Raw genomic sequence first — 13,343 nt, forward strand, 5'->3', positions numbered from 1 at the left:
TATTTCTTGGTGGTTTTGGATTTTAATAGTAAGCATCTCAAGCATCTCAAAAAAACTAGAAAATACTGTTTTGCTATCAAAGAAATGTTAGATTATAAACTGTTTGGTGTTTGAAGCAATTTTCAATGACTTGACTTAAGTGCCCTTAAGTGACTGTTTTTTAAATTACTTGACTTGATGTTATTTTGGTGAAATGACTTATCCTGACTGGAGTCTTTCAGTCAAATGATTTGGGTTGAAGTTAAGTGTTTTCATTTAACCTTCAATACTAAAAATGAGCTATTTATCTCAATTTTTGCCCGTGAAAAATTAGATTGGAAAATGTTATTTTTTGAATGAATTATTGCTCATGTGATCGCACGAGTTTATACCTATTTGAAAGATCGTTATATTTTATATTAGTGACTTGAGTTGCAGTTCACTCGCTGTAATAATGGCGTGACTTGGACAACTGATGCCTATCGACTTGTTATTTTTTCAAAAATACTTGACTTGGACTGAAGTTATTTTACGAATGACTTGACTGAGACTTGGGGTAGTTTCAAAATGACTACAACACCACCTCAACTCCCTGTTTATTAACCACTCTCTTCATTGCAGGGCGGAGGGGAAGATCAAGCACTGTCGCATCAAGCAGGAGGGACGCCTTTTCGTGATCGGTAACGCGACGTTCGAGACACTCTGCGGAGTTGTGAGTTTCTATGAGACCCAACCTCTCTACCGAAAGCACAAGCTGCGATACCCGGCAACCAACGAACTGGTCGCCTCCATCGAGCAGGTAGATGCCCCACCATTAGTGTTACGAATCACCCTTAGAAAAAATAAGGTTGTGTGAAATGTCCCTCGAAGAAGATAATTTTTTTTTCTAGAAAAGTCAATTGAATATCTTGTGTAAATTAAGTACAAAAAGCAAATGCTACACCAAACTTTCATCGTTTTGTCTTTTGAAATAAATCTTTTTTTTATCGTTTTGTCTTCTTAATTATTTTTTTTCCCATTATTTTACCTTCGGAACTATATATTTTTGATTAAGTTGTTCGTGGAAAAATTCACACATCGATATAGCTATAGAAAATGGATATTATCGTTAATGATTCTTCATACCGCGGAATGTATTGAGAATTTTTGCGTAACCTTAGGGCTTAGAGTTATAACCCAGGTTGAGAAACATTGTCTGTTTTTGGATATTTGCAACAACGTGTTTTGACTTTGTGGGCGCCTTTTTTTAAATAAGAATAGTAGTGTAAGAAGCACGCACGCTATTTTTGAAGTTTGTATAAGGATTTGTTTCGTCCTAAAACACTAAAGTCAGGCAATTTCACCATAACGACTTAAGTCAAGTCAAGTAATTTAAAAATAGTGACTTAGGTTCTCTTAAGTCAAGTCATTCACAGCCGAGTACAACACTGTTCGAGTGTTCGCTTGTAACGCTTATCTGGTTTATCCTAACTAAACAGTTACATTAACAAGCATTTAAGGATCGCGCAAAATTCAAAACGCGTTTTCTTCATTTGCTGTTGCAGCAAGACCCGGACCTGGGCGCTTCCAACAACGCACCGATGTACGTGGACGCCAACAAGATCGCGGTGACGGTGAAGGCTCTCTACGACTACCGCGCCACACGGGAGGACGAACTGTCATTCTGCAAGCACGCAATTATACACAACGTGTCGAGACAGGACGGCGGATGGTAAGAGGGTTCAGTGGTTGATTGCTTATCTCATTTAAGAAGACTGAACTTCAACCTGTAATGTAGTTGAAACGCTGAGTAAAAATGTATTCGGTAATTTGAGCAAAAATTAGTCAAAAGTGCTTTATGACCTATTTAATTGTGTTAGCATTCTATTACTTGCGTTCGTACGGTCAAAGGTCACTGAGCACATGATGACTTTACATTGTAGTTGTCCTTACGGAAGTTGGTGTTACTACCGTGTCGTGGTAGGAGCTCATATTGTGAAACGTTGTTTTGTATTCTATTTGAATAAAATGTGAATCAACTTGTGTAAGCCTTGTTATTAATAAATCCTGTACACTGATAAAGACTTCAGTATCGGATAGGATCCATTAGAGGGAGAGCCAACTACCTTTGAAGTGGGAATGTATTTTTCTTTCTATTTTTTTCATTTAACAGTTTTCATGCCTCAAAACAACATTACCTTCGTCTTCTTTTAGGTACCGGGGCGATTACGGTGGAAAGCAGGGACTCTGGTTTCCCAGCAACTACGTGGAAGAAATAGAGAACCCTGACACGAATGGAGTAGCACCCGTTGACGAAAACGTAAGTGACCGATACTTTAGTTATATAATCTCCGCATTTTTAGTGAAAATCGCCGCATGGTTTAGTTCAGTGCTTTGCAACCGGTGTGCCGCGACGATCTCGAGGTGTATTACTTGTGTTTAAAGGGAAATTTTTAATAATCAGTCCAATTAACGCGAAAACGTATATCTCATCAAGTCAGGCATTTTGACCTTATGGAATCATCCAGGTGTAATCTTATGAACTTTCCATCATCTTGAAAACTTTAAAAGCGTTTCGACGCTTTTCATAAATCGCTCCTTTTTCTCTTGGCTGCCTAGGATATGTGCTGGTGATGTCTTTTTTGATTGACAAATATTTTCTAGTTGTACCGCCGAATCATTTTAGGTCTGTTGGTATGCCGCAAGTGAAAAATAGTAGCGGAGCACTGGTTTAGTGAAATAATCGCCGTATTTTTAGTGAAAATCATTTTCGGAATAAATTTGGTGAAATTTCTATTTTCCACTTAAATTAGCAACTTATATTCGTTTTTTTTTGGATTAGTAAAATTTGACAGCTTTCTTCCTTTCTCACATGTTGGCCACCCTAAATCACAAATCGTGCGGTGTTCGATAATAATTAAACTGTGGTGTTGGTGAACTTGTTTGAAGTGATGTGAGTTAGTTAGGTAATTTATAGAATGTAGCTAATACCGCCAGACCTAATTTTTACCTTTTCTGCAACGCAGGGAAGTATTAAAATAGTAGATCTTTAAAACGGTTGTCATCTGATGCAGGCCAACCTACTTGGAGAGATGCAAAAGGGTGTGATCGACCTCACCAACAGTTCAATAGGTGAGCAATTGTCTGTAAATATTGAGGTTGGGTTCGATAGTGGTATTTTTTAATTTTGGGAAATGTTCGCGTGTCGACTTACTTAAACCTTGGATTACTTTAGCTTATTAAGGGTGTTAACGTAAATACATTGAACTTTCGTACACTATGCACGTATCTCTAGCTCAGTGTTTCTTAACCTTTTTAGCACTCGTACCCTTTGATACAATGGCCGACAGGAGTAAATACAATTGTAATAATACGAATAAAACTCATTGTATTTATAACTTACGTGTTGAATGCATGCATTAAAAACTGTCTTGTAAGTTCAACAATATTTACAACGCACAAATAATCAGTCAGTTTACTAACGGCGTTTTTGTTGTTGCTTTTCGTAATTTACGCATTCTTTACAAATATGCCTGAAAAGCTCATAATTTCATCTGCATGTCGTACCCCCTGCTTTGGTGCTTCGTACCACCAGGGGTTACACGTACCCCTGGTTAAGAACCCCTGCTCTAGCTTGATAATAATGAATTGCAAAGCCAAAAACGTCAAGTAGATCGACGTCATCTCGATTAGGACGTTTTCGATACGAGCAACTTGCGTTAACTTGAGATGATACAAGCTCTTATCGAAACGTCTTAAATGAGATAATGTCGATCTACTCGACCTTTTTGACATTAAACTTTTCTTGAAAAAAAACGTGTATTAGTAAGCATAAATTTCTTAGTTTGTTAATTAACTTTGACAAAGAACCAGCACTTTATTTGGCCATTCATGGAGCTCGAAGTATTCGTTACCCTGACCGCGCCAATTATGACCATTGAAGTCCTATTACTTAAATCAGCAAACTCACTAGTTCAAGTATTTTTAGTTGCCCGGTTAAAGAATTTATCACTTTTAGATTATGTAGTAGGATAATGGAATATTCCGCAAAATTTGCCACGTCGGACTTTTAAAGCTCGGCAAAGTTAAGTTCAGTGTTTCGCAACCTTTTTTCGCTTGCGGCACCGTACAAGATTATAACTAGTGCTTAACTGTAACGTTCTAAATTAAAACTAAATTAAAACAGCACATTAACTGTGCAACAAGATAGAAATTTTTTTTTTAATGTTTGGCACTTTTATCGTTTACAAAAATTTGTATCAAGAAGCCCACAAAGAGAGCAAAAATTGGAATCCTAACGAATTTGAGATATTTCTCGGCACCCTTGAATGTTAAAAATGGCACCGTAGAGTGCCGCGGCACCCAGTTTGAGAACCACTGCCTTAGTCGAACAGCTATCCCTCAATATACAGATTTCAAGGGCAATGTGTCAGTTTTAATAGCCTGTCTAATGCAAATCATGGGTCGGCCTAGCAATGGCGTTGCAATGACATGAACACTTCTCGCACAGAACTGGCGGAACAGGACAAAGAGCACCAGCACACCTTCCGCATCCGCATGGCCAGTGGTGACGTCGTTCACTTGGGCTGCGAGTCGCGCGAAGAGCTGGTTGACTGGCTCCAACAACTGCAGGGATCTAAAGCCAAGCTCGACAACGAGGTGACGTCATCGCGTTACGCTTGATTGCGCTTTGATTTTTTTGAAATGCGTTGATTGAGCGTGGTTTGACCTGTTGTATGGAAGTCTCTATTTATCCGCCGTACTTACATTTTCTTCTTTTATGGACTGTTTGCGCCACCCAATGTAAACTTAGGCTACGTTTATACTTCATATTTGGTGGTTATATTTTAGGGGTAGATGAATTTAAAGTAAGGCAAATAATTATTTGTATTTGGTAGATCTGATAACGTGGAAGCCTTTTTTTACAAAACTGCATAAAGTTGTCCTGGTCCTATAGTGCAGTAGTAACTGCATCACGCATTGCATTTTACGAAAGTGTAATTATGCTTTTCTTTAACCCGAATATATTAACCCGTGTATATTTTAAAATGAAGTTTCTTATTTAAATAAAATCTGGCCCACGATATCGGATATCATTTTAATTGAAAAATCAAATATGCAGCAGCAACCGTGATAATTAAAATGCGTTCTTCTAGCTAGTAGATTTTTAAGCGGACAAAACTTGCTCAGCCGTCTTAAACTAAGGAAAAATACACACATATGTACAAACCCAGGTTTTGATCTAATCAAACGTGATGTAACTTTGCATTTACTTGAAACTGTTGTTACACGGATCGCACTCGGATATCTCGCCTTTTCTATTAATCAATCCCCATTTTATTGCTCGCAGGCCCAAAGGTCGCGAGACCTTGCCAAAGCCAAAGAGAACGCTAAAGGTCAGAAGCGGATAGCTGTGGAACTCTCCGATCTGGTGGTCTATTGTCGACCCGTCGCCTTCTCTGAGGAACACTGTCACAGTGAGTCTCTTTCTTGTATAAACTTGAAATATTGTTCTCCTGGTGCGAGTCTTTCCCAACCATTTTGAAAATTGTTAAAATGCCAATTTGGAAAGCTGGTGTTTTATCTGGACCTTCAAACCTATTAACTTTTTTTATTTTGCGTTTAATAAAGTGGACGATATTTGTACGCCGTGCCTATTGTGTGACAGTGGACATTGCTTTAACAAACTACAGCAGTGGTCGGATACCTGGCTCTTTTGGGAACGCCATGGCTTTTTTGGTGACGCCATAATGATTCTTTTGATGAAGGAATCTTGTTCCCAGATATATCTAAACTGTCATTCTAGCATGATTTGAATAAAACTGCACGGTAGCCTACCATGACCCCTTTCAAACTTTGTTTTTTACTTAGTTGAAAAAACTTTTTTGTAGCTTTTTTTCCGCGTTTTTGTCTTTACGTGCCTGTTCGTCCGTTTGCCGGAATCTCTTATTGTTTAAAAGGCCCTATTCGTATCATGGCAGACCATAATTGAAGTTTTGCAATATTTTCCAATGCATTTTTTCGCGGCTAATATGTAGAAATAAAATATTCAAATCACTATTTGTACCAATCTAAACTAGATGCTGAACAATATTATATGGCACTCACAGTATTCAGCTTTTATGTCTCCCTTAGCTCAAAAGGTTCCCGACCTTTGATCTACAGCAAAGTGGCATTCTCTTACAAAACAAGTTTTACCGAAAATTATCTCAATCCTAACGTTCGTTCGACTACCAGAATACAGGGATTAAGTCTGTTTTCGTCATAATTTTGATGTACTTTATATTGTTTCCAAACATCGCAAAACAAGACAACTTTTTGGCAATACTTCGTTATTTACTAAAACACCGACCGAGTGAAAAATAAATTGAAAAATTTTTTTTTGAAAAAACAAGATTTTTACTGAAAATTTTTTTGAAAAAAAAGAAAGGTGTTTTTACCTATAGAGATACATTGGTTTAGGCAACATATTGCTGTTTGAACTGCTGCATTAATGTCTTGGCGTCGTCAAGCACGCTTTTTTCTATTTTTTACTGACTACCTGTTGAACACAATGAGTTTTTTTTTCGGTTTTATGCAACGCTTATACTATATGAAAATACCGAAGAAAATCAAGACGCTGATTACATTTTTAATTCATAACTAACTGAACGACAATTTCAAAAAAATTGTGACTTTTAAAATTTTGTCAACGATTTATGTGCCTTTTTAATCGATTTTGACTTCAAAAAAATAATTTAACGTGTAAATTTTGACTTTTTTGACAAGCCAAAAACTAATCGCCCTACGTGATAAGCAATGATGACTTAACGCGCGTTCTTAATATTCTTCCAGAGAGTCACATCTTCAACATGTCGTCGTTCAACGAGCAAAAGGCGGAGCGTTTCGCTTGCCGAGATAAGGCCAAGATGTTTCTCACCTATAACAACAAGCGCTTCTCCAGGATCTATCCCAAGGTGAAACAGGCTATAACATGACAGGCTATAACAGGAAAATACGTTTCACAGGCCTTCTCAGTTAATAAAGAAAATGTATTTGAAGCTTAAGTAGTTTAGCTGTGTTATTTGTAATAAATAACGTTTCGACTATTTTCAATAAACGAAAACGTGCACCTTTTTCGGCGAAACGTAAAAAAACTTCAAAGCCCAAACAGAAGTTAGGTATCATTTTGAACGTTCATTTTGATGAATAAAGAGTTATTCGAAACGTCCAAAATTATACCTACTTCTGTATGGGCTTTGATATTCTTATTACGTATTACTGTAACCAACAACCATTATGCTTCAAAGACTATCCGGTGGTAATATTCGAATAGTTTGACGACATTTTGGTTTCGAACTTGAAAAAAAATGTATGTAAATATATACGATTATAAATCAATATACGATGAAATTAAATTTGAAATGGATATCCGAATAAATAGATCGCTTTGAGTGGCACGCTAAATGTTTTTCTTTAAGTGATACACTAACTGTGCGAAATTTGGTATTAAAATCCAGTTATTTGGTAAGCGTGCGATTCCCTGTCAATTGTTATTGACTCTACCCACCGTATTTTATTATTGCTTTGACGACTAATAAACATATTCATGCGCTTCCAGGGATCTCGCGTCGATTCTTCAAACTACAATCCGATGCCATTCTGGAACTGCGGCAGCCAGCTTGTGTCCATCAACTTTCAGACCGGTGGTACGTGTCTGTTCGTCAGTTTACTTAATCTGTACAAGATTCTCGGGAAATGCGTTGCCAAACCATATCTGTACGTGTATGTGTTGTCTGCTGTGTGTGAGCTGCCCAGAGACAGACTTGACAATAAATGCGCAAATTTTCACCAAACAAAAGATTACTTTTGTACATTTACAATGGTTGAATAAAAAATAGTCATTCTAAAATAATAGTCATTCTAAGTTCGTATATAGGTTCTAGTTATACCCAGGCGAGTCGTTTCTAGTAGTTTCATTGCACGTAATTATTAAAAGCTAAGTCATTTCCCAAAGGTTACCGGCGCCCCTTAAATTCTCGACCTCCAACCAGACAATTATGTACTATTCGGTCAGTTCATAAATGTTTCAAAAACCAGCATGCATGTTTCTACAGTTTTATGATGTCATTTGGAAAATTCATTAAAATTATATAATATATATATACGCTTTCAAATTTAGCTAAAATAGCACAGTCGCTTTGTCTTTATCGTATTAACGAAAAGCACAAGGGTCAGTTAAACCAGTGCTTCCCACTTTTAATTCAAGTTTTATTGTGCGACCCACAATGAGATATGACCAAATTGTTCAGCAAAAATTTAAAATGCAACTAATTGTAAATAAGATTATCAGTTACATAAGCCTGCATCTTTACTACTGGCGAACGTACTGAAATAGTTAATGCGACAAAACACATCTAATTGTTACGTATTTGTTACATAAATGTTACCTAATCATAATGCAATAATTTCTCGATCTAATAAAAAAACTGTACCATTTAAAATGCTTTATAAATTTATTGCGACCCACTGGTTGGGAAGCACTGGGTTAAACCAAACAGTTATCTATTTGTGCCTCAAAAAACTAACGAATACGATTTTTAGATCGCCCGATGCAGCTGAACGAGTCTCGCTTCGAGATGTACAACAGGTGCGGTTACGTGCTGCAGCCGCAGTGTATGAGAGAGGGCAGCATCTACCATCCCTACAACAAGCTCACCAAGCACGACACCGACCCACTCATCATGAACATCCAGGTGACTGTATGAAATGTTTGCTAAAAACATGAATGAGAAATAAAATACACATCAAATCCCATACAGAAGTTTTCTTTCGTGGCCCATTTACGTTGGAAAAAAATTCAGTGGCCCAATAGAATTTTTATGAAAGAAAAAACTTTAAAATAGGTTTAGCACAAAACACAGCAGAACATATTTTAAAACAGATTATTTATTCCACCGTGCATTAGTAAGATACTTGCGGCTGAACAATAAAATTACATTCCTTTTTAATTCCTCCCCAAGCCATTATTCCTGTAAAATTGAATATAATGACACAAATGAAACTAAATCTAGCTTTTTAAATTGGTCTGTGGCTCACCTCAATGTTCTTATGGCCCACCAGTGAGCCATGGCCCACTGGTTGAGAACCGCTGGGTTAAGTGTTCCGTGGCTCAAAAAAAGGTTAAAAAACACAGAGTCTATATGCATTAACCGTATCTCGACCTGACCGTTGTATACTTTCCAACCCACAGGTGCTAGGGGCTCGGCACCTTCCCAAGACAGGCCGAGGTCTCACTTGCCCGTTTATTGAGGTCGAAATCATCGGATGCGAGTACGACGATGACAAGGTCAAGACCGCAAAGAAAGGTAACTTTTAGGTAAAATTTATTTGCTCTGCGTCAGTGTTTTATTTTCGGTTTTATAATGTTCATGGCCCTATAGGAAAGTCGCAGTTTAGTTGATTAACTACATGTTTTGATAGAAAACTTGTAAAACTTGTTTCTCTGACAGTTGGGTATTAAGAACGCAAACCTGATAACATTGCTTTATACTTCGTCTGGTAAAACGACGGTTTCCATCAATATTGTACGCATTACACTGTTTTGCAACTGGTTGCGTTTACACCCCGAACCAATGTGATTTATTTTACAAGCAATAAATTAAATATGGATAGCATTCTTGACTTCAGTTAGGTGTACGACTATTTGATTATAGTCATTCGATGCAGCTGTGAAATAGAGATTAAAAATTGGAGACAATACCAAGCAGAACAAACAATTTGCTTCTAACATTTTCCTAACCGCTTTGACCAAACATTCCCTACCCTTAACCTAATGTCGCCACCAAAGAGAGTTTTTCCTATACCATACCCCCGAATTGTCCGCTATTCTTATTTTTTTTACTTTTTTGCTCGCAGACGACAACGGCCTGAACCCTGTGTGGGAGAACAACAACAGTTCGAACAGTTCGTTCGACTTCGACGTGCATTGCCCGCACACAGCCTTCCTTCGCTTCAGCGTTTACGACCAGGACATGTTTGGCGAACCGAGCGAGATCGCGCAAGCCACCATTCCGGTCAACTGCGTCAAACCAGGTAGGGTAGGGGGTGTTTCTTTTACGCTATGTTTTCTGTGCTTTTATTCCCCACTGTTAATGCTATGTTTCTTCACTAATACAATTTAAAACTAGCGATTTCAAAGGGTTTTGAGTGGTGGCGTATTATTGCACTTGCAAACATATAGGGTTTGTAAGTTTGAACCTCATACATTAAGCAAAAGTAACCCCAAATTTTAAGAAAGTCTTTTAGGTTTTAGGACACATCTTTTTAGTGAAAAAAAAATAAATCTAATTTTAACCTGGTGTTTTGTAATATTTGCAACGTATTACATTTGGCCCTTGCTTTATTGTCGGCATTGCTGTCGAACGCATTCGCGGCAAGTAATAAATGCCAGAAAAAAAATCACCAGACGATAACAGAATTTTCGTTACATTGGCGATCTCTAATGATAAAACATTGCGCAGCATATATAGCGTAAATCATTCATATCATATATTTATTGTGTTAACGCAATTTTCTCTCTACCCAGGTCTTCGATCCGTTCCTTTGAAGAACCAATACAGTGAAGAAATACCACTCGCCGCCCTTCTGGTGCACTTGGATGTCAGGAGCGCAAAGGTATATGTTATGTAGCTTTGGTATATTGTATAACTCTTTGGTTTTAGATAAGATAGCATGTAGGGCAGCGTTCTTAAGTTTTGCCCTTCCCCTGGGTCTCGTAACGCATTTTTCTAAAGCATCAACAGAAAATTACAGGAGTTAAAACCATAAATGGGTGGTAACGAGCCATAAAAAGTATGCGGGATACCAGCCTGGAAAATAGTTTTCACATTTTTGTAACTTGATAAAAAGGTATGTTCGACTGACATATCTTAATTTCAATACGTGTTCGTTTGCATGCAACATACTCTGACATTTTAAAGTAGTATACAATATAATATTTATAAGGTTCTTAAGTATCGGTAAACTGTTTATAAGTTTGCATCTAAACATATAAAAATAACACCAAGTCCACAAGTTCGGCCAGAGGCGATTCAACATAATTCTGTCATCGCGTCACCTAACGTTTTTCTTTTTCTGGTTTGTCCGCTAGGAGGAGGACGAAGGCCTGTACGACTCGATCCAGTTGCTTAAGGATCAGACGAAGGACTTGCAGATCAAGATCGGCTCGCCTAACCTGAGCCCGCATGAGATGATGGCTTACCACCAGCAGTTGTGCGAGACGCAGAAGGTTTATTTCATGCAGAAGGAACAACGCGATGAGAGGTAAGTACGACAAGTTAAAATTCGAAAAACAATAATCATTTGACATTTCTAGTATAAGACTTCCGGAAATGTCATGTGTTTAGGTCTAGCATTGGGCTGGTTAGGGGTACTAGGTTATGTGTTTTTCGGCTTGGTTAGAATTTAAGTTGATCGGCGGGTTTTAGGTTCTGGATAAAAGTTGGATGATTTAGTGCAGTTGTTCCCAACCAATGGTCCGATAAAAGGTCGAATGCAGTCACTGTCATTTGACAGGATGTTGTAATGTAAATGTAACATTTTTTTGTTCAAGTATTTTTTGTAATTCAATTAAACTGTAATATTCCATTTAATCGCAAGGAATTCGAATAACCTTGCAAACCAAGGCGACAAACACAGGGGAAAATGGAAGAAACCTTTTTAAGAAGTTTAAACAGATAATTGTCGTTACAGGAAAATCCAGCAATTCAAGAACACCCACAACCGTCAGTTCAACGGTCCCCGCTAGCGCATGCCCCTTGACCCCTGCGGCAGCCAATCAGAGCCGACTTCAGCATTCCAGCGCAGGTGCCCTTACTACGTCACACGAGACCACCTACGTCATAATATATGCCCCCTTTGTAGGAGGGGAGACCGCTGTAGTTTTTACCATATTGTGTGCTACTTTTCGTTTGATAATTTTTTTGTTCTTCCCATTATATAAGGCCTTAATTCGTTCCAGTCGAACCGATAAAAGTTCGTTTTTTGTTTTTTTTGTGAGCGTTTATAGACCTTAGTTCAGTGGTCCTTTACATTTCTAAGGTCGTAACTTGTAAAGAGAACTTATTTCAATAAGCCGTTTTATAGTATTTCAATAAGCTTTTTATACAGTTCTGACGTGCATCATACCCTTATAATTTCCATTTTGATGTATATTAAAATACAGTTTCAAGCTGATATTCCGCCCTGCTGTTACGCAATGAAATATATAAATAGCATGCTATTTTCAATATTGCCCTCTAAATAAATTGTCATCTATTAATATAAGCGGAGCAGCCTTCTTTCTGTTATTTGTTTTTTTTATGAACGTTGGGAAGTTCCATCTGTAACACCATTTCGATGGACTATAATAACCTATTTTTAAATGCAAAGTAATGACCTCCAAACAATTAATGGGTACACAGCACTGTTCAGTGCTTTTAAATAGAGTTTTAAGTGTTGGGCAAAAATAGTTTTCCTTAAAATCGCAAATTACTCTTTTTGAGTTAAATGACCCACAGGTGAAGGACCACTGACCTATATTAGGACTCCAATGATTCGTTCGTCCCTTGTTGTTTCCACGTTATGCGATTGAACGCAGTGCAATAACGACATCGCAGGTAACCGCCTCGCCAATTCTACACACTATAGACCAGGGGTTGTTAAACTTTTTTTATCGCCGACCCCTAATTTTTTTTTGCTTCGCGTGGACCACGGTAGGCAAGGAAATTTCACAAAATGACGTCAACACAATACAAATAGACTTCATAAATCTGTTGATTTCGCCCTGAAAAATGTAATTGTAGAATGAAGTCTGAATACAGTGTGCAAAACTGTTATATTTTTAATTATTAAACTGTTTTCTTTGAAAAAAAGGCTACTTTTATATATATACGCTAATATTTCAATTAGGTATTCATGGACCCCCTAAAACTAGTTCATGGACTCGAAGGGATCCATGGACGCCAGTTTAAGAACCCCTGCTATAGACCTATGGCCCACCCTATTTATTTCCGCTTGTATCGCGAAGCAATCCAATGAAGCTGACCTAAGGATATCTATAAACGCCAAAAAAGGCCTATTTCGTATAATAATTGATCTTTAATATCCCGCGCCTGTCCTACCTTCTGGGATGCGCAAGTGATTTTCTTTTAGCAGCTCGCCAACCAAACCCCGATATCAAGTGATTTTCGCCAGTATGCATCAGACCTTTACATGACTGAGTGTGGCATGCGATTTTCGGACCACGATGTTTATCGGTTTTCGTATCCAAACATTTTGGTCTGTGACCTCTTTAATTTGAAATTTTCCGCGACCCTCTAAGTTTGCCAGTGATAAACAGGACAAACTCGTTGTCCGCTTTGGCA

General features: G+C 37.8%; 1 protein-coding gene across 1 annotated transcript in view; it reads left to right on the forward strand.

Annotated features, from left to right (window-relative positions):
- Nucleotides 1-13,044, forward strand: part of LOC146161523 (1-phosphatidylinositol 4,5-bisphosphate phosphodiesterase gamma-1-like) — a 46,347-nt gene extending 33,303 nt beyond the window's left edge. The window contains exons 22-35 of the mRNA XM_083384771.1: nt 601-778; nt 1,524-1,690; nt 2,173-2,278; nt 3,033-3,090; nt 4,469-4,617; nt 5,309-5,435; nt 6,793-6,914; nt 7,559-7,646; nt 8,542-8,693; nt 9,191-9,305; nt 9,856-10,032; nt 10,526-10,614; nt 11,090-11,262; nt 11,692-13,044. Coding sequence (XP_083240897.1) covers nt 601-778; nt 1,524-1,690; nt 2,173-2,278; nt 3,033-3,090; nt 4,469-4,617; nt 5,309-5,435; nt 6,793-6,914; nt 7,559-7,646; nt 8,542-8,693; nt 9,191-9,305; nt 9,856-10,032; nt 10,526-10,614; nt 11,090-11,262; nt 11,692-11,746 — 1,756 coding nt within the window. The 3' untranslated portion in view covers nt 11,747-13,044. The remainder of the gene's footprint in view (nt 1-600; nt 779-1,523; nt 1,691-2,172; nt 2,279-3,032; nt 3,091-4,468; nt 4,618-5,308; nt 5,436-6,792; nt 6,915-7,558; nt 7,647-8,541; nt 8,694-9,190; nt 9,306-9,855; nt 10,033-10,525; nt 10,615-11,089; nt 11,263-11,691) is intronic.
- The last annotated feature ends 299 nt before the right edge of the window (nt 13,045-13,343 follow it).

This window comes from Ascidiella aspersa, chromosome 3 (genome assembly GCF_963924565.1).
Source record: "Ascidiella aspersa chromosome 3, kaAscAspe10.2, whole genome shotgun sequence".
Lineage (NCBI taxonomy): Eukaryota > Metazoa > Chordata > Ascidiacea > Phlebobranchia > Ascidiidae > Ascidiella > Ascidiella aspersa.